The 19810-nt window shown below is 36.1% G+C and overlaps 1 protein-coding gene and 2 long non-coding RNA genes across 3 annotated transcripts in view; 1 reads left to right on the top strand and 2 right to left on the bottom strand.

The window, feature by feature from the left end:
• Positions 1-1624: 1624 nt before the first annotated feature.
• Positions 1625-19810, bottom strand: part of LOC131540307 (uncharacterized) — a 29538-nt gene continuing 11352 nt past the window's right edge. Inside the window, exon 3 of the long non-coding RNA XR_009271244.1 lies at positions 1625-1872. This is a non-coding gene — a long non-coding RNA (uncharacterized LOC131540307). The remainder of the gene's footprint in view (positions 1873-19810) is intronic.
• Positions 3141-5872, bottom strand: LOC131540308 (uncharacterized). The gene is made up of 3 exons (XR_009271245.1): positions 5167-5872; positions 5016-5059; positions 3141-3336 (listed from the first exon to the last, which is right to left on the bottom strand). It is a non-coding gene; the product is annotated as an uncharacterized LOC131540308 (long non-coding RNA).
• The window catches only part of dapk1 (death-associated protein kinase 1), a 75616-nt gene continuing 62536 nt past the window's right edge, over positions 6731-19810 (top strand). Inside the window, exons 1-2 of the mRNA XM_058774957.1 lie at positions 6731-6929; positions 7468-7628. Coding sequence (XP_058630940.1) covers positions 7567-7628 — 62 coding nt within the window. The 5' untranslated portion in view covers positions 6731-6929; positions 7468-7566. The remainder of the gene's footprint in view (positions 6930-7467; positions 7629-19810) is intronic.

The raw sequence follows: 19810 nt of genomic DNA, 5'->3' as shown, positions 1-19810 counted from the left end.
ATACGACGTTGCCTAGAGACATGCAAACTTTCTTTGTAGTATGTGTGATCATGACATGTAGTGTACATAGCACTCACTTCAGAAGAGTTTGTGGTACCATTACTGCCACATATACCTCAGTACTAATTGGCAGATAAATCTACACCAGAAATAGTGTAACCACAACATTAGTTTGAGCACTCATATATTCACAATAAGGAGGCTTCACTAGCCAGACAAATTGAATTTACAGCGTATGTCAATATAAATCAATCATAGGTTATAGGGAAGATTAGGGTAAATTGACCCACCCCCTGTATCTTGGTAACTGTACACTTTTACTGTCATGTGACCATGTATTTTGGAACCACCCATCATTTCTGCCAGAAGGTGAAAAGGAGAAACACATGGGGGGAATGGAAGGCACCCATTTACTATAAAAAATGTTTTTGGCTTGTCAAAGCAATAACAGATGTAATGTCTGTTACATCAAAGCAAATTTATCCAGGTCTCAATTTATGATACATATAGGTGATTTAGCAAAATATAAAACCATGCTAATAATTTAACTAAATATTAGCCCCTCTCTCTCTCTCTCTCTCTCTCTCTCTCTCTCCAAAATGGCAGCTAGGGGCCATTCATTCCTTCATTCTAATTCAGTTTTTATTTAAAGTGCCCCTATTATGGGTAATGAAAGTTTCATATTTTGGTTTTGGGAGTCCCCAACAACATGTTGACATGCATGCAAGGTCAAAAAAACACTTTCATTGTCTTATAATATGCATTTATTTTTTACCTTACTTGCTCAACGACTCCCAAACGATTCGCTCAATGATTCATTTTTCCAAACCCCTCGTTTGCGTGACCTAATCTGTGGTGATTGGCCCGATTGGTCTTATTTTCATTTCATCATGCCTGTAATGCCTGATAAAGCAGTGTTTGTGAGCAGTGCTGCTTTGTGTACAGCCGTTAGCGAGGAAACAGCTGTTTTAACGCTCCAAAAGCGACACCTAGTGGCAAAGAATTAATTTGCATTTTCATTCAAAAGACCAACATGTGGGCGGGAAATATGCTAATGTTTCGTGTGTCAACATGAAACAGCTTGGGAATCATTTTAAAAACGACTGGTTTCAATGATTCAACAACTCTTTCTTTTGAGAGACAATAACTTTATACACCATGCACTTTAAGATTTAAAACTTTTCAGGATGTTTTCATTCACTTAGAGCTGTGTACACACTGCATTAAAGGTCATTTTCAAAAAAATCCATAATAAACAAGACATAAAATCGAAGTAAGAAAAGCATTATTTGCGGTGTATTAAATCAGTTTTAAAAGAGTTTTTAATGTTTCACATGGGTTTGAATCAAATGCAGTCAGATGGACAGTTTACACCCTTACCCACTAACTCGGGTCACATTCTGATCATTTAAAATGATAGGTAACATCCTGAAATTACTTTAGATACTTTCATTGTACTTCTACCTCAACTTGAGGAACACGTAAGTTAAAAAAAAAAAAGGCTCATCTTACCCCACTCTCCCCTATAAAAAAAAGTAGCAGTTGTTGACATTCACTCTGCCTCAACTCAAATGGCAAGAACAGGGTTATGCAGGGCCTGGTTCTGTAAGTAGCATTGTGTTCACTGAAGTAGATTATAGAATTTATGAAAGCAATGTCAGATCCTATTTGGCCTGATGCTGCGCCTGCACATTGGAATCACTGACAGAGGCAAAATGAAGTTAATTAGGTACAGGACTGCTCCAGCAGTGTGCTCGCTGAACTGTGGCTATGGGATCAGACTTCACTAATCCAGGTTTGGGATGAAAACATGAGCTTGTGGCTCTGGACTGGCTGTGGTGCTTAGGGCCGACTGCATGCTGGAGAAAGTCTCTGGGGAATCAAGAAGAAACATACAGCTAAAGATGGTTTGAATGGATCTAAAAATAGTAGACTTTTTTTGTGAAAGACAAAATTAGCTATTTTATTTTGGCACTCACAACTGTCAGTTGTGAGTTTATGTCAGCTCATTAAATTAGCTGAACAGATACAACTTATAACAATAATAATAACACTTTTTGAAATGAACTAAGATTAACTAGTGCTTGAATTTGCTTGAATAATAAATGCTTGAATTTGCTTGAATGTAGAATTTTAATTGATAGTCCATTTTAGCTAATGTAGTTCACTATTGTTAATAAATGGAATGTTATTGTAAAGGGTTTCCAATGTTTCATTGCACACTACAATTCAAAGTAAGAGTCAGTAATATTTAAAAAGAAAAAAGATCAAAAGTTAGAGTAACTTTCTGAGAACTTTCTATTCATCAAATAATCCCAAAAAATATATTATAGTTTCCACAAAAATATTAAGTAGCACAACTGTTTTCAACATTGATGATAATAGTAAAAGTTTGTTGTGCACCAAATCAGAATTAGAATGGTTTCTGAAGAATCGTGTGACACTGAAGACTGGAATAACGGGTTCTTGAAAATTCAGCTTTGCCATCACAGGAATAGAATACATTTTAAAATATATTCAGATATAACACAGGTAATTTAAATTGTATAGTATTTCACAATATTATTATTTTTGCCTTGTTGAGCATAAGAGACTAACATAAGAGATCTCACCGACCACAAATGTTTATGCATTATCATCACACTTTATCTTCTTTAGGATACGTAAACACCTAATTTTTGGATTAACAAGCATGGTCAAAGGTCTGTCTTGTCTCTAATGTGTGTTGACATGTGAAGTGGGTATAATGAGAGAAGTGGGAGTAGCACATTATCCCATGACAGGAACACCATGGGGGATATAAGTAGGGGTGAAGAAAGTGGGGAGGTGTTCCGATTCTTCCACATCCCTGCTGGGCACCTACATCTCCAGCATTTTATCTGAGTCAATCTGCTGGAAAAGAGGCTTTGAAGATTTGGCTTCTTTTTGCTTATTAAAAAACCTTAATTTCCTCCATTTTTTTTTTTTTTTTTTTTTTGAGTTCAATGCATATGAAAGCAAAGAGTAATTTTAACACCCGCTGATCATGTGAGCACATTTGGGAATTAGTGTAGAGGTAAATCTATAAAACTGACTTGACTGTAATGTAAGCATGGCAGCCCAAACATTTTTATTTTTTTTTTCAAATAAATGCTTGTGAAATGAAAAGCACCAGACAATAAAAAGGGAATCTGGAGGTGCTTTATTTATTAAAGGCCTCTCCAAAAAGAAAGAGATGAATCGAGCCTGCAAAAATGAGATGAAATTCTTGAACATATTGAAAATGTGTTCCCAGTCAAAGCTTGGATGAGTTCAGCACTGGCGTTCCTCCACATCCCCACACCCTAATCTGAAACACTGTGAAGGAAAGCAAAGGTAACACAACCAATGGCATTTGTATGAAAATACACAATTTCACATTTTTGTACTTATTCCTTTTATTATGTTAGCATGCTTTCTGCATGAGCTCATATAATTTTAACAGTTGTTTTTACTTTTTCCATTGAGTCATCACATACAAAACAAATCATAAAGGAGTAAACAGACAGCACTTGCATTTCACGCTCATACAAGCTACACTTATTTCTCAAAATAAATGGGTTGAAAAAGAAAATGGATTATTACTATTATTTTTTATTATATGTGGGGCCTGGATAACTCCTTTAAAGAGAGTTCCTGTCTCTGTGCAAGGTGAAGATGTTGAGATTGTGAGTTAACAGTCAACAAAAGCTTCAAAAACGCCTGTGGCTTCTACATGGTGGCAAGAAAAGAAAGACTCTGACAGATACTGTAACTGAGGTTTTACAAGTACAAGTTAAAGCCACCGTGTTTATACCTATCATTTGGCTGTCAAGACGGCTGTTTGTGTAACTCTGAGGCATAGATTAAAGACATAAACTGTGGGACATAAAATGTGCAGGTACAGATGCTTGTGGGTGTTTCGTCGTAGTCATGCATGTCGCCCCGCTTGCCTTCATGAAAGCCTGAATGTGTGTGAACAGCTGTGAAACAGCAGTAATTTACGGGCGCCGGTAGCCACACAGAGTACAGGGGAGCACTTTAGCTTCTGAGTATGATGTAGCTCATTCTGTCACCCTCTAATCACATTTGACCGTGTGTTCTGACACTGACTCAACAGCATAAATATAAAGTTGTCACAAGGGCTATATTTTAGTGACTGTAACATTTTGAGTCAGAAGGCCAGGATTTAAATAAATAAATAAATAAATTAAAATTAAAATTAAAATTAAAATTAAAATTAAAATTAAAATTAAAATATATATATATATTTTTTTTTTTTTTTTTTTTATTGTATTAATGTTAAACTTTGATGAAAATCCATTGATTAGCCAAAACTATTTAAATGTAGTTAATACAGGTATATTATGGGGAAAAAATTCTTTGTGTGTCAGTAAATGGGAAGTTCCATGTAAATACATGTAAATATTTTCAAATATATATACTGTATCTGTGTGTATTTATATATACATAATAAATATACACAGTACACACACATATATTATGTAAACAAAATTTTTTATGTTGGACATTTGACAGTACTAATATTTACACATCATAAAATAAATAAAGATAAATAAATTAATAAACTAAATAGACAGTTATTCGTAGATCTTTGTACAAGCAGCATCTTTAGAATATATTTTTAAAAAATCAGAAAATTGCAACTGCTCATGAACATGTAAATTACTCAAACAAAATACATTCAAAACTACCTGCGAATCAATTCTCCATAATCATATCAGTATGGCCAGGGCTATTAAAAACAGGTCAGCGTATATCTGACTTTCCAAACGTAATAAATTGACAGTAATTTGATTAAGACTTTTCCACATGTAAATTGGGTTAACATGAACTTTGGGCAATAAAAACACGGTCAAGTTTAAAGGCCAGGCCTAAGGTAAATATGCTCAGAACACAGGAGAGATAGAGATGCAGGCTGAGCAGGTGTGAGATAGAATCTGTCACTTCAGGTTAATTAAAGGAGAAAAGTCCACACTCACACACACAACACTCACCCTGAGGACGTGAAGGACTCCCAGCATGACTGTTTGAGGAGAGACTGAAAAGCACCAGTGGAAAAATAATCCCTCAGTAGTCAGTACTACAATACGAACAGAATGGAGGGAATGTGGTGGTAATGTTGACTGACTGAATATTTTGTCTCACCATGAGCCAAAGCCTGACAATCATCTCTGATTTAGTGTATGTTAATATCAAAAGAGGGTGCACAAATTTAAAAGAGTTTTCACTTGCGTGTTTGATTTAATTGTCTAAAGCTTGGCCAAACCGGCCTAATACGCTGCGCTTACCATTTTAGACACAAGATGGCGCACTAAAAGCACATTGTTTTTTTTATGCTTTTTTTCACAGAGGCGTTATTTCAAATCTTTGACAGGACTGTCAAAATGTGTTCACTATAGAAAATAAATATGTGAGATATTATGTATATAAAAATCATAAGGTTGCAGCATATTATTTTGCAATAGCCTATATTCACTATTCTGTCAGTTACATGAGACTATAAACAGCAAATTATCATGACAGTAAAGTCTGACACTTTCTATAATAAGTAGGCCTAAGTCTGTGCAACAATGCGGGGATGATAATAACCACCTTACTAATCAATATTTCATGAAGGCAGACATCAGTCAAAACATATAAAAGACTAACACTAACGATCTGCTGTCAACAATGAGTTGTGAGGAATGTTTATTTCAACACACTGTGAGGCTTTTAGTGAAGAAAAACACGCCTTTGTACTAAACCGAGCACAAAGTGTCTGATAAACTGGGGAAAAAGTCTAAGACCAGTGTATGCGATAAAATCTCAAATATTATTAGAGCATATTTATAGTTGGATGTATGTCTCTTACGCAAAATTAACCATGGTTTTATTGTAGTAAAAGTGTAGTATGGTTTTTCGGCGTATTGATGACCATTTGTATAACCACAGTTTTACTACAAATACCATGGATAAACTATGGTTAGTGTAGCAAAACCATGGTTAATTTGTGGTTAACATGGTTTAACTATAGTAACCATGTTTTTTTGGTTTTATTTGTTGTAAAACCATGGTTAATTTTCGTAAGGGCTGTTCACTATAGTCTTCCTTCAAATACCATATTTAGTATCACTTTCTAGAAACTGTGTTACCAAAAACTTTGTGTAATTGATGTTAAAAAGTGTACCACATAGTGTACCATCCAGTTTTACTCAAGTGGAGATCAGCAGCACCTACATTGTAGGCCATAACTGTTCCAGTAGATGGTGCTAGTGTATCAGTCAATCTGCAAATAGTCAGCCATTATAGAAAAAAAGTGCTTTTAAATAAAATATCATAATACAGATTATAAAATAGTATTACAGGTATATATTTTTAATTAATTTATAAATTGTGTTTTTAGAAATCTTTCATGAGACACTACAGCATTCATTAGAGAATAATTGCTAGAGTACAGGGAACATTATCAAGTATACAATATACATTTTAAGAGAAATATGTTAAGCGTTTATGCGGAAAACGTTAAGATTTACCGACAGGCAGACAGCATGGACAGATAGATAGATAGATAGATAGATAGATAGATAGATAGATAGATAGATAGATAGATAGATAGATAGATAGATAGATAGATAGATAGATAGATAGATTTCGGTTTTAGTTACCTTTTTAACACATGTGAAGAAAATTGATCAAAATGTCTAGACTATCATTCTGCTTATAATGAGCGTTTCTCCACAGCGCCCCCCTCAGGTGGACTGCTGGCGGTCTCATTACCCAGAGCCCCGCACCATCTACATTGTTACAATCCTCCCATTTCCTGCAACACAACACTTCCATGTCTCGCGTGAAGCCAGGGTATTCTGTTTTATCGCTTCATACTGGATCGTACCTGCCGCCTGGACATTGACAACGATGGAAATATAAAGGTAAGCTACTTTTATTCGCTTTTATCGAAGTAATAAGCATGTTACCGGTCAGAGCATGCTATACTCTGTTAGATCGTGCAAGCAATGAAAGAATACGCCAGGTTTCTCTAACGATATGAAAGCTACAAGGGAGGGCGTAGGTTTAATGAAACATTGGCACTTAACGTGAGGTGTCAACCGCCAACTTCTCAGTGTGATTCGGTTATCTTGCCCTGGTGAGTGAACACAGGGGTTACTTATGATCACGAACAGTTCCTCACACACACACATCAAGCAGCGCTGTTCACTTGGCAACGCCAAGCGCCGTAGACGCCTTAACAAACCCACTGTTACCTTCTCCCGTGTGGGCTTGACTAGTTTCTACCCACCAGGCTAATGCAGCCTGAGCGTACACAAACACTGGCTGACATGCGGTGAGAGTGGTCAGGGTCTCAGAAGAGGATTTTATGCGAGTCGTGAAGACACTGAGCGTTTTTACGCACGACACGCGCGTTGCCTTCACGCGTCTCTCTCTCTCTCTCTCTCTCTCTCTCCGCAGAGCGAATATGAGAGGGGTTCGCCGCAAACTGTCATTAGGTTGACAGAGATGGGCTGCTGATTTGGGAATCCCGGAGAGCTGGAAGCGCCCAGGAGCACCATGACCGTGTTCAACCAGGAGAATGTGGAGGATTATTACGAGATTGGAGACGAGCTCGGGAGGTAGGTAATGGGTTTCACCAGGTTTTGGGCGTGAGGTGAAATTTATTTCGTCCAGTTTGTTGTTTAGGATGAATTCGCTATATACACAGGGGTTATTTCAGGTTAAGTGGGACATTTTTCCCAGTCATCTGAATGGCACAAAGTCTCCCAATTTACCTGAATTCACCTTATATATTTCTTACACAGCTATATTATAGTGATTAACTTATTAAAAATAATGGTTCAGAAAGGAGGTTTTTCACAGTGATGCCATAGAGGAACCATTTTGGGATCCAGAAAGAACCTTTCAGTGAACAATTCTTAAAAGAACATTTTAATAATCTGACTTTTTCCATAAAGAATGGTTTATGTAATGGAAATGTTCCATGGATGTTAAAGGTTCTTCTTGGAACCTTATATTCCATCTTTGAAGAATGAAGCATTGAATATACCATCTAATGTTGTTCAGTATGCATGTATAAGTCGGATTTAAGATATAAGGTGGTGCATGTGTCTCTTGGGGTGAGCTGTACTACTAAAAAAAGTACCTAGAAGAACCGTGGTATTACTTTAGGTTGTCACGGCATGGCAATACTATGGTATTCTTTGATGTAGCTTAAGCTGCCATGCAGGTACCATTCAGTACTGTGGTATATATCTTTAATGTCACACTGTACCATGGTACCTCCACAGTACTGGACACCCTGAAAGAAAGGGAGGGGTTGTTGCCAGGGTTGTCTCAACTCATTATTGGTTGTCCCAAACACTCCTTCAGTCGGGAATATCACTGGTTTCACTCTAGACAGATGTTCATGCATTCCTAATTGTAATGATCTTCAATGGCATTTATTGATTAATGGGGTTCAGATGGCTGTGAAGGTCTGCTGTGTGGATTCCTCTTCTGGGAGTCCCACTTGACAGGCTGATCATGATAAATTGGGTTAGTCTGCTATGCTGAGATGCCATGACAATTACATTTTTATTCTATAATTTGGCTGTTAAAGACATCCAGTCGGCAAATGATTTCAATTTGCAGGGTATCGGTCTCTCTGTACTTTTCATTGTATTCACTTCTGTTTATATGCTTGCAAGAAGTTAAGCAAATTGTATATTTTAACATTTTGGATTAATTTATTTTATTTTATTTTTTTAAAAATGCCACTGTTTGACATCATGTCACGGTTGCAGTGTTGGGCTGTCTGCAGAAATTTCACACGCTCAAAATTTAGTGTGACCACCCCTTTACGCATTGCATTAACGCAGTGAGTTTGTGGTGGTCCTTTGACTCTGGAAATATCAGCTGTGTAATATTATATGTAACATTTCATCATTGGTGGTCAGGAGATAGATGTTCTTTTGAACTGGTTTTCATGAGAATGCAGTTTCTTGGATTCCCATTGACTGCTGTATGTGTGGGCGATAAATCACCACGCAGATAGGGATGAGTCTGCTCCTTGTGTGGGTTGTGGGAAATCGGGCTCTTTTGTGTTTAAGAAAAATATTTTATGCGTTAGTGCTCACGTAACAGTCTATAGGATGCATGCTCAGTAAAATTGATTGCATAATGCGTAAACGTACTGAGGGGACTTTGAATCGAATGTTAAAGATGTTCTTGTCATTGGCTCCTGAGGGATGACAGCATCTTTCAGTCGTTCTGATTACATAATTGACTCAAGGACTCCAGTTATTGCTGAATTAAATTGCTTTTGTTATAGAGAAAGTAGGAAGCAGTGTTATTTTTCACTTAGGGATTCTTGCATCTGAGATTTGGTTATTTGTAAAATACTGTTAATTTGCATATTCATGAGTATTGATTTCATTTTTAAGTCTGGACAGGTTTTAATTGACAGCTACGTGTTTTAACTATTTAAATATGCATGAACTGTCCCTTTATTTATTGGTAATCATTGTAATTTGAATGTTTAATTGAAGACACACTTTAAATCATTGTGATGAGTTTTTTTTTTTTGTGTGTAATATGACATTTTACATATTCAAAATTATTTGAATAGTATTGAAGACAAAACATTTGAATATTATGGTCTCACCATGACGATTATATGACTATCATGAGTTGCCAGTCCCACTATTGACATTAAGCAATGAATGGATTGAAGCTTGTTGAAGGAATCTACAACTCTGCGTCCAAAAAAAAAAAGTCTGACATAAAACAATGGGACCACCAATCAGTGAAGCCCACCAGCACATTTTAAGTACCCCCTTCCCTCCCCCACAGAACAAAACCTCCGAATCAACACTATTCACTGTTCTCAATTCAGCCATTAATTTCTTTACCCTCCTCACCAATATTCAGTGCTTAGCTTTGATGCCTCATCAGAATGGTAAAGCGTACTCCCCAGCACTGAAGCGTTAAATAACTCTGCATCAGACGGTGCTTGCGTGCTACTCGGGCTGTAAGGTTAAACACACAGGGGCTTATGAGGCTCCAGCTCATGGACACTCTTAAGTTAGGAGGTCTCTTTATTCTGATGGGAACTGCTCCGGGTGGTCCTCCTCAAAGTAGGAGGAGCAAGTGGTCTGTTGGCTAAATTTGAAGCGGGGGGGACTTGGCTGCCATTGCTTTTCATGGATTAACACTATGAGCTGCCGTAACTAAAAGGTGAAGTGTGTCGCTTTTACTGAACTAAAATTTCAGATGTGTTTCCCAAATTCCTCCACATCAGGGTTATTATTGTTAACTAGAGCTATTAAAAATGATTGTTAATTGAAATCTAGCTAAACATATAAACACTTTGTGTTCCACACTCTTAAAACTAGAGGTGCTGTACAATATTTAAAGTACATGAAACATCACTGAACAACTTTTGAACAGGAGTCTGCTTGTCTGTCTGTTTCATGCAGTATGGATAATTTCTAGCCCACTCTCAGAAGATGAGCATCAGCTATAGCACTAATGCTAAAAGAGAAGATGAATTCCCAACCAATAAGAGGCTCATCTCATTTTTCAATTCACTGATATCTGTGTTCCTCTATTGCATTAAGTCTCTTAGACCGACTATAAGCTTGGCTGCTCCCAGTCTGTGCTGCCACTAATTGGTTCCCCTTTGTGTCTGTTTGCTCTGGCTGTGTGTGTGAAAGGGGAGGAGCAGCTTTTTGCTGGATCTCGCTATCACTTCAAGAGGCAGTGCTTCTGGTTCTAGTTTTGAAGAGTGTGCTCCAGAGAACTTATTACCCGGACCTTGATGCTAATGAGACTCCTCCAAAAAGCTGAAATCCCAAACAGTTTTTAGGAGCACCACTTTAACAATTTCCCCACCCCGTGTAATGATATGCAAAATATGCAAGTTGTTTGTTGTTGACCTATATTTGTGCCCCAGTGAAATGTGTCAGAGGGTGCTGGTGCTGAGGTTTGACCAGTGTGGTATACTAGCTTTTTTTTGCCCAACAACCGTGGTGATTAGTGCATGCCAGATGTTACCTGCATGTACCATTAAAAAACAAACAAAAAAAACACTGTTTTATGTATCAACTTTGTTCAACATATTTACCTTGTTTTTGACTTGAATTCTGACGTGGCATACAGTGTGTCTATCTATCTCTATTATCTTATTATTTCTCTCTTTTATAAATCTAACATATTTTCCTTATATATATATATATATGCATGTATGTGTGTGTGTGTGTGTGTGTGTATTTATATATGCATAATAAATATACACAGTACACACACATATAGTATGTAAACAAATTTTTATTTTGAGTGTGTGTGTATTATAATGTATAAAATATAAATATAATAGACTGTAATTATATATAAATTATATATATTTCTAAGCTCATTTATTTATTTTATGTAATAATAATTAATACTATAGAACAATTTGAGACATCTTATAGGTCTGGTATTTCTTCATTTTTACCACTTTGGATGTCATTGTAGACATGTATCATGCTGAAGATATCTGTTAGAATGTGTGGCTAGTAAGAATGACACACAGTATCATTCTGAGTGCTCTAGTGCATAAATGTAGCTACTCATCCATCTGTGTGTTCAGTGGGTGAAGTTTGGGTGTCTCTTGTGAAGCCTAATGAGATCTGTGGGGGTGAGAGTGTGAGAATGTGTATGAGATCAAGAGCATTTGTGAGCGAGTGTGCCGGGAGGGTCATGGTACAGTGTAAGGCAATCCTGCTGTGAAGTATTAGCCTTGACCAGTGAAGCATGTGTAAGACAAGAGTGAAAGTTAGGTTTTTTTTCCCCTCTGTCTGTCATTTTCTGTTTGGCATGGTGAATGCAGCTTTTGAGGATACGAAATCTATTCTCCCCCCAGCATCCAAAACTAACCATCTTAACTGGGCTTCCTGGATGGTACAAAGGTTAAACCGGCCACATCTGACCACAGCATGTTAATCAGTGCCAATAAAAAAACCATTGTTAGTCATTGACAAAAACATGGCACATTAAATTTTTCCCCTGTTTCTGCTGTTGTGGTAAATTAACAAACTAAAAGACAGAAGAATTGGGCATGTCCAAGGCTTCAAGGATTGGCTAGTTAGTATGATCCAGGCATTATGTGGGCATAAATTGTCTTTCTCAATTAATGGCCATTCAAAAGCAGCTGTGTATTCTGCCAAAATGCAATTTATACGTTTCTCGCAAAAAAAGGATTCCATGCATGATGGTTACAGGCCATTTTTTTTAAACATTTTTAATTTTTTAATTGTTTTGAGCACATGTTTTGTCCTCAGTGCATAACTAACATGTAACGGGTATATTTTCCATCTGTAAATGTCAGTAAGTCATGCAAATATATCCATTTTCCTGTCAGGAGAGGTAGCGAGGCTTACGTGAGTGAACGAGCAAAGGGACTATTGTAATGGGTAAATCAAATGTAATCTATTACAGTCCTAATTACTGTGCTCAGATGAGTTAGTGTGTGTTTCTTATAGCAGTTAGAATAGTCATTTTCTTTATTATTTATTTTCATTTTAATTCAGCGATATTTTATTATTTTTTTTTTTTAACTTTTAATTTAGTTATTTTAATGCTTTAAAGAGTAATTTTAGATTGTAATGTTCTAATGTTCCGCTATCTGTTCTGCAAAGGTACAGCTGTCATAAAACCAGAGATAAAAGCTTGTATTGCATCAAATCGCATTGTGTTAAATTGAATCGTATCGAAATCGGATTGCACGGCATCGTAACAGGGGTGAATCGTATCGCATCAGTAGCTGCTTTATAGGTATCTTGTATGTATTTTGGTATATGTATCGTATGGTTGGCTATGCATCGAGATGCGTATTGTGTCGGCCTCAGTCATGAGATGTACATCCCTAATGCCTACATTATATTGCATTAGTGTAAGAAATGCCCTAGTCGACATTTTAAGTGTGAGAGAGAATTTTTGCTTAATTTTCTTAAAATGTTAAAATAGACTTTCACATCACAGCTCAGGATAGTCTGAGTCGCTAGTAAACAAATTTCTAACTATGCATTTTTCCATTACCTTTAACCAATCAACATCGTCAGCCATCATTTTCCTCATTTGTGGCTTCAGAGAGAAAAGTCCATGGCATTTCCAGCATTTCCAAATGTGCTTCCTATGCCAGCTGAGCAACTACCACAGATGAATGATAATGCTAACTGATAGATTTCTGCAGGCATTATAGTCGTCCTTGCTTGTGTCTGGTTCTTGTTTCCTGTGATTAACAGAAACCTGGTCAACAGGAGAATGCTGTGAGCTTGGATACAGAGGAGAGTTAATGCGTCATGCAGCTGGTGGCCTGCGTTGGCAAGTGTTTATACACAATTAAATATGTGTACATAGTAACCTTTTTGTGCCACTCCTTTGACAGCTGACTTGCGTGGACTGTGAGATTATAATATTCAGCTTAATAACATTCGAATTTTATTCATTCAATCCTGTAAGGCGTGAGTGTTTTTTTTTTATTACACAATGTTTACATGTCCTAATTTAACAGTTCTTATATCATAATGAGCATGACATAGTCCTATTTAAATTTTGTAACCATTCATCACGCCTTTCTTATATTCTAACCACCTGCTAGAGTCATTGCCACTGTGGGTATAATTATGTTTCACCATTAAATGCTGTTTTATTGCAAGAGTTAATGTCCCACGGTGTTGTCGTACACACAAGAGACCCCTTGCAGAGTCCAGGAAGTGTTGCTACAGTGAACCATAGTCGATTAATCGGCGTCATTTGCACAGCCAACACTTCTTCATTCATCGGGGCCTGGTTTTATGATGCAGTCGTCGTAATGATTGCGTGCATCAGCCATGATGGGGCTATTTAATGTCAAGTGTTAGCATATGAATATGAATAATAGGAATTCCCCTCTTGAATCATGATTCTTAATAGCAAACTGCTGCATCTTGGTAGTTAAAAGGTGGATTGACCAAGAGCTGTGAAACAGCATTTCCTCAGAGACATTTGTTAATATTCAGCAATAAATTTGTGTGAACATGTTATGAATTCTTCTCACAGATCTCAAAGCAGCAGCACTGTTAATGCTGTTGCTAAGCTACTGGCGAAGTGATGTCGTGGAAGGAATTCAGACTCCCTGTGCTGGTTATCAAGTGCTTTACCTCATATCTTGAAAGCCTTTGTCATTGCCTTGTTGTTCATTTTGCTCGCATCTTTTTATTATTTGTTTTCACTGTAGACAAAGTATTTGACCCTATTTAAAATGGCAAGAGATACTTTGTCACAGTTCTTTCATATTGCTCCTTGAAGCGAGTCCAGAGTAGTTAATGCTGGCTAATCACATTCCTAAAAGCTTTCTTATTTTCGTCATAATTGTTCTTTTATGGAGGGGGTTGAGCTACTGTATCCTCAGTTACTGTTAAGACGTCAATACCAAAGCCACAGAATGTGCTTTCAACACTCAGTAGGCTACTCGTCGAAACCAGGTGAATGTCAGTTTCTGTCTACATTAGGGCATTTGGAAGATAAGGCCTACAGCAGACTTTAAGTCTCCTCCCCTGGGTTGCTATGGGAACCACCCATTTCTCCGGTTCTTTTCAGGCGTAGCTATCAGTTAGGCTCGGTCATCTGTAGGGCTTCCTCCATTAGCAACGCTTCCCCAAACGAGTTCTGATTGACTGAATGCATGACACAAAGGGAAGAAGTCCTTCATGCTCATGGGAGATGGCCAATTAATCGGACAATGCTGATTTTCTGATTGGTTACAACGTTTTGGTTGAATTACAAATGCAAGCTTGTGTTTGAGCTGGATTTTGAGGACTCAAGAGGGGTAATGGCTACTTCAGACCTGGACGTACACATTTGCCTCCGGTGTCTCCTCACACAATGTGTGCTTTGTGTCTTTAAATCCTCTGGAAAGGACAAAATTACATTCCACTGACATGTCAAATGCCTTTCATGACAAATCAAAGAGAAATGACGTGGTGTCATGAAGGTTCTGTGAGTTTTTTTTTTTTTGGAATAAAGCATAAAATGTCACTGTTATATGATTTGATAAGATACAGATTTCAGAGATCACTGAATAGGTGTCTTAATGACAGCCCTAGACTATTTCTAGAGAAAAAGGTGTCCCACCCTTGCCTTTTCAGTGTTTAGCCAAGGCTGCATTTATTTGATCAAAATACTGTAAACACAAGGTGTTTCCTTCCAAGGTTACGAATTAAACTTATGCACAAAATTGGAATATTGCATAAAACATTTGCGAATAAAGCAGCTTTTCCATCCAGTGAGTTGAAGAGAACAAAATCGTCACTTCCTGATTAACTTGCGCTAAATATCAAGAAGAAAAATTTAATTTGCTGCAGTAGGAGAAGGCACATAATAATTTTTGTATATAATAAATTACAAGCTTCAGACTAAACATGTTCATGTTACCTTATTTTTGGAACCCACTGTTTGGGAACGCAGTTCTGGGAGTTAATTATAGCAAAGCACTTCAATGAGACTTTGCATTTTAGAGTCTTTTTGATGCCTATTAAGGAATTTATTCTGTAAAAGTGTTTCCATCGTAGTTTATGCGCATGTTTTCTACCGGATAAGAAATTATTAGAAAAGTTTTTTTTTATATATATATATTTTTTTTATGTGCTATCCCAAAATGTGCATTAAAATAGGTGGATGGAAAGATAGCTACAGTAATATTATGAAATATTTTTGTAATTTAAAATAACGTTTAAATAATGTTTTCTATTTGAATATATATTAAAATAATTAATTTCTCTGATGGCATAGCTGAATTTTCAGCAGTCATTACTCCAGTCTTAAGTTTCACATGATTCTTCAGAAATCATTCTAATATTTATTATTATTATTATTATTATTATTATTATCAATGCTGAAACATTTAGGCTTTTTAATATTTCTGTGGAATAAAACTGCATTTTTTAACATAAATATTTTGTAGCAATTTAATGCATATTTGTTGAATAAAAGTATTAGTTTTTTTCAGACGTTTGTTTGTTTTCACTCCAATTCATGTTTCCATCACAATCTGACATTTTTCCCCTCAAATGCTGAATCGATTGATTTATATGCGTGGTGTTTCTTTGACTGTCCAAAGCACGTGAATGTGAGCCACATAATTGGGTGTCTGTTGCTAAGCGTCTAGCCATAACATTGTTTCACACTGCGCAAGTTTGGCACTGCAGTGCAGGGATAACACCACAAAAGCCATGCAAACCCTGCACAAGGTCAGTGTTTCATTACCCCTGGGTAACCTATAACCCAGAATTAAGCACAGTGTAAGAAGCCTGTTGAGTTTGAAGCTGTTTTGAGTCTGGAGCTGGTTAAAATGCCTTCAGAAGAGGGATGAACACTTCTCCTCATGGTGTAATAATAGACAATAATAAAAAAGACATTAATCATATAGGCTACCTCAAGAAAAATAAAGAGAAGATGCAGAGAGTTTTTGCATGGTGTTGACCTTACGTTTCTCCTTGTGCGGGAATGTTTGTTTCACTTCCTCGGAGAAGTTTTGTTTCATTAAACAACAGGCGGTGAAGCTTACACTATGTCTACATGGGTTGTAACTAGGGATGCAACGATTATAGATTTTGTTGGTACGATTATAGTCTGAGGAATAATCACGGTTTCACGATTATTACGATTGGTATGCATTTATTCATTTCACAACATAAAATCACATAAACACTCTTTAGATATAAAAGTGTTATTTATTGCTGCCTTTTGAAACAGAAATAACACATTAACCAATAATACAGCACAAAATAATAATACTAAAGAAAAAAAAAGGCCATCTCTCCTATTGGAATTAAAAAAACTTGACCTCTGCTCTGTAAACATCCATGTCAGTATTTCCCTTTTGAAAATAACAAATGTATTTGGTGTTTTCATTTCATTCTTTCTACATTTCTTTTGGACCTGAGGTACAGAACTTGGAAAGATGGTGAAAAATAAATTGACTTATGAATAATACTATAACAGGGATGATAAATCACAATATTAATTAAGTATTATTAATATAAGACTAATATTAACTTTATTTATCCCACAGAGGACACTGTTACTAATGAGGGGAATAAACTAAACTATTATAGTAATCAACTGAATTTAAATGACGCCCTGGTCATTCTTGATGTACCCAAAATTGTCCCACACTATCGACTTCAGTCATTTCTCTGGTGGAAATAAAGGATCGCTGTTTGGTTCCTCTGTCATAGTTAATCTAGTAGCCTCCATGTCTCTGATAAGCACAGCATTTTAAGCTGGTGCACCGCTAGTGTAACTTTGTTTTCGTTTTGCTCTTGTTTCAACAGTTCCATTCCGTGCAACAGAAACACTCCGTGTAGCGGAGCCTTTACGATTAATTAACCGTGACGTTTTAAAGCGCGGTTAATCGTAAAACCGTTTAATCGCTGCATCCCTAGTTGTTACACTGCTAAAGTTGACAGACACAAATAAAAATATAAATATAGGGTAAACCTACCTATTAAGCTCACGTACCAATTAAGCACAGATTGGTCAGCTATTTTTGAGATCTGATTATAAAAAGAAAAAATTATTTATTATCCTACTTGATGTCTTCTTAACCAATTGATATTCAAGTCAGTCAGATCATTAAACACTGAGATACGGGTCTCCATGTGCTCACACTGTCTGGCGGCCATTTTGAAATCTGTCTAAAAACTTTCACCAAAAGAGGAGCCCCTTAAATGTGCATTTTTAAAAAATTGTTAATCCTTTACTTTGGGTAAGTTTCACTACTTATTGTAAAATTAAGAGATTAATGTTCAGACTTTTGGATATTATAACCTGGAACTTGAATGTGGGAAATAATTACATAAGATCCAAAAGATAGTTTTAGCAACACAGCGCAGATGCTACAGAACACAGTTAGCTGACTAGCTGTATAAGATTGTGTGCTACGCTCAGGGTTTAAATTGGGCCGGGGCCGTCCGGGGCTGAGCCCCGGCACATACTGTAGACTCCAGGGCTTGACATTAACGCTTCATTAATGCCAGACAAGTAACATGATTAAAACTAGAGGTCGACCGATAGTGGATTTTACCGATACCGATAGCTAGGTTGGACCACACTGGCCGATACCAATTAATCAACCGATAGTTTTCCAAATGTATACTGAAAGAAAGCTAGTGCTTTACTATATAAAAAAACAAAAAAACAAAAAAAGCAGTAACAGTACTGAACCATACAATGTAAATGAATAAAAATATTAATATTATTTACTATATTGATCATTAAAGTTATTTCATAGTTTGCTAATATTAAAAGAAGAAACTTTTAAAATTTAAAAAATGTAGCCTATTGGTAGCTAATAGTGAATGTTGAAATGAAATGAACACACTCTAACAAGGAACAATACTTCTACAGTTTTCATTAATACTACGAATGGACTCTTATTGTTAAGTATTACCATTTAATTTCAACAATCATGCTTAAAGATGGGCATCTTTAAATATCTAAAGGCCATAGCATTAAAATTACATACATATGGATATTGTATGTGTACTCACACACTTATGCTTCTATTTTTTTTAACACTTGATAATTATCTAATAAAAAAAAAAAAATGTTAGTCACACACCGGGAAAAAAAAGCGCAGCGCTGCGTCTAGGAGAACTCACACACACACACACACACACCAGACGCTTTGTGTTCAATTCAAGTGGCGGTCTAAAACAATTCATTTAATCCCCAAACGGACATAAGTTTGCTTCAAGAATGAACAGTGTGGCATAAATGAGTTTAAAGTTCGGTGTTTAAAAAAACAGAGCAAGCGGAAAGAGAAATCGCAATCTATTACAGCTCTCCATATGAAGCATACAGACTTTATTACATTATTTATTAACATTATTATTTTTTATCTGATGAATCTGCCGTTTGAATGAACGACTCAATGACTCACTCATAAAAGGCTCACTACTGGCACCTACTGGCGTTTTAATTTCGTTGAAAAGTATAATTTATTGTTTGTATATTCTTTTTATTTATTTATTTTTTTTAAATAATCTCATAGTTTAATGTAGTTGTATTTTTCAGTGTAAATTATTTAATTTGATAGCGTATAGATAATAACAGTCACATTATTATAATTTAATTTATAGATCAAATGTAAGAATTTGAAATGAAAATTAATGAGATTAGTGGGGTAAAATATAAAAAACATGCAGATACACACACACACACACACACACATAGTACATATATATTTCCATAGTCCTCATTTGTAAGTCGCTTTGGATAAAAGTGTCTGCTAAATTGTTAAATTACTAAATGTGTGTGTGTGTGTGTGTGTGTGTGTGTGTGTGTATATATATATATGTATATATGTATGCTCGATACCATAGAGCCCCCACATAACAAATCCCAATTTAACCCCTGGCTACGCTAACATATTACTTCACAGGCATTGCTGACTTGTACGTTTACATCCATAATATTATAAATTAACAGTTTATTGCTGGTCTGTCATTTTACAGTGCTGTAATTTTTTAAGATTTCATATTATTTTAAGGTGAGCTTAAAGGGTGCGCTACTATGAAAATCACACAGCTTCAGTGTGACATCAATAAGAAAAAGTATAATTTCATAGATATTGTTAATAATAGTTGTTCATATTAAAATATGCATGAACTTAATACACGGCCTAGACTATTTATTTAGCAAAAATCCTGTCATTTAAATAAATATTACATGAAATTCATTAAAAAATGTTGCTGCTCCCATTAAGCTCAGTGTGCTCTCTTTAAGCTCTTCC

This window comes from Onychostoma macrolepis, chromosome 05, assembly GCF_012432095.1.
Source record: "Onychostoma macrolepis isolate SWU-2019 chromosome 05, ASM1243209v1, whole genome shotgun sequence".
In the NCBI taxonomy this organism is placed as follows: domain Eukaryota; kingdom Metazoa; phylum Chordata; class Actinopteri; order Cypriniformes; family Cyprinidae; genus Onychostoma; species Onychostoma macrolepis.
Note: the sequence above shows the minus strand (reverse complement) of the source record. Positions and strands in the feature narration are given on the sequence as shown.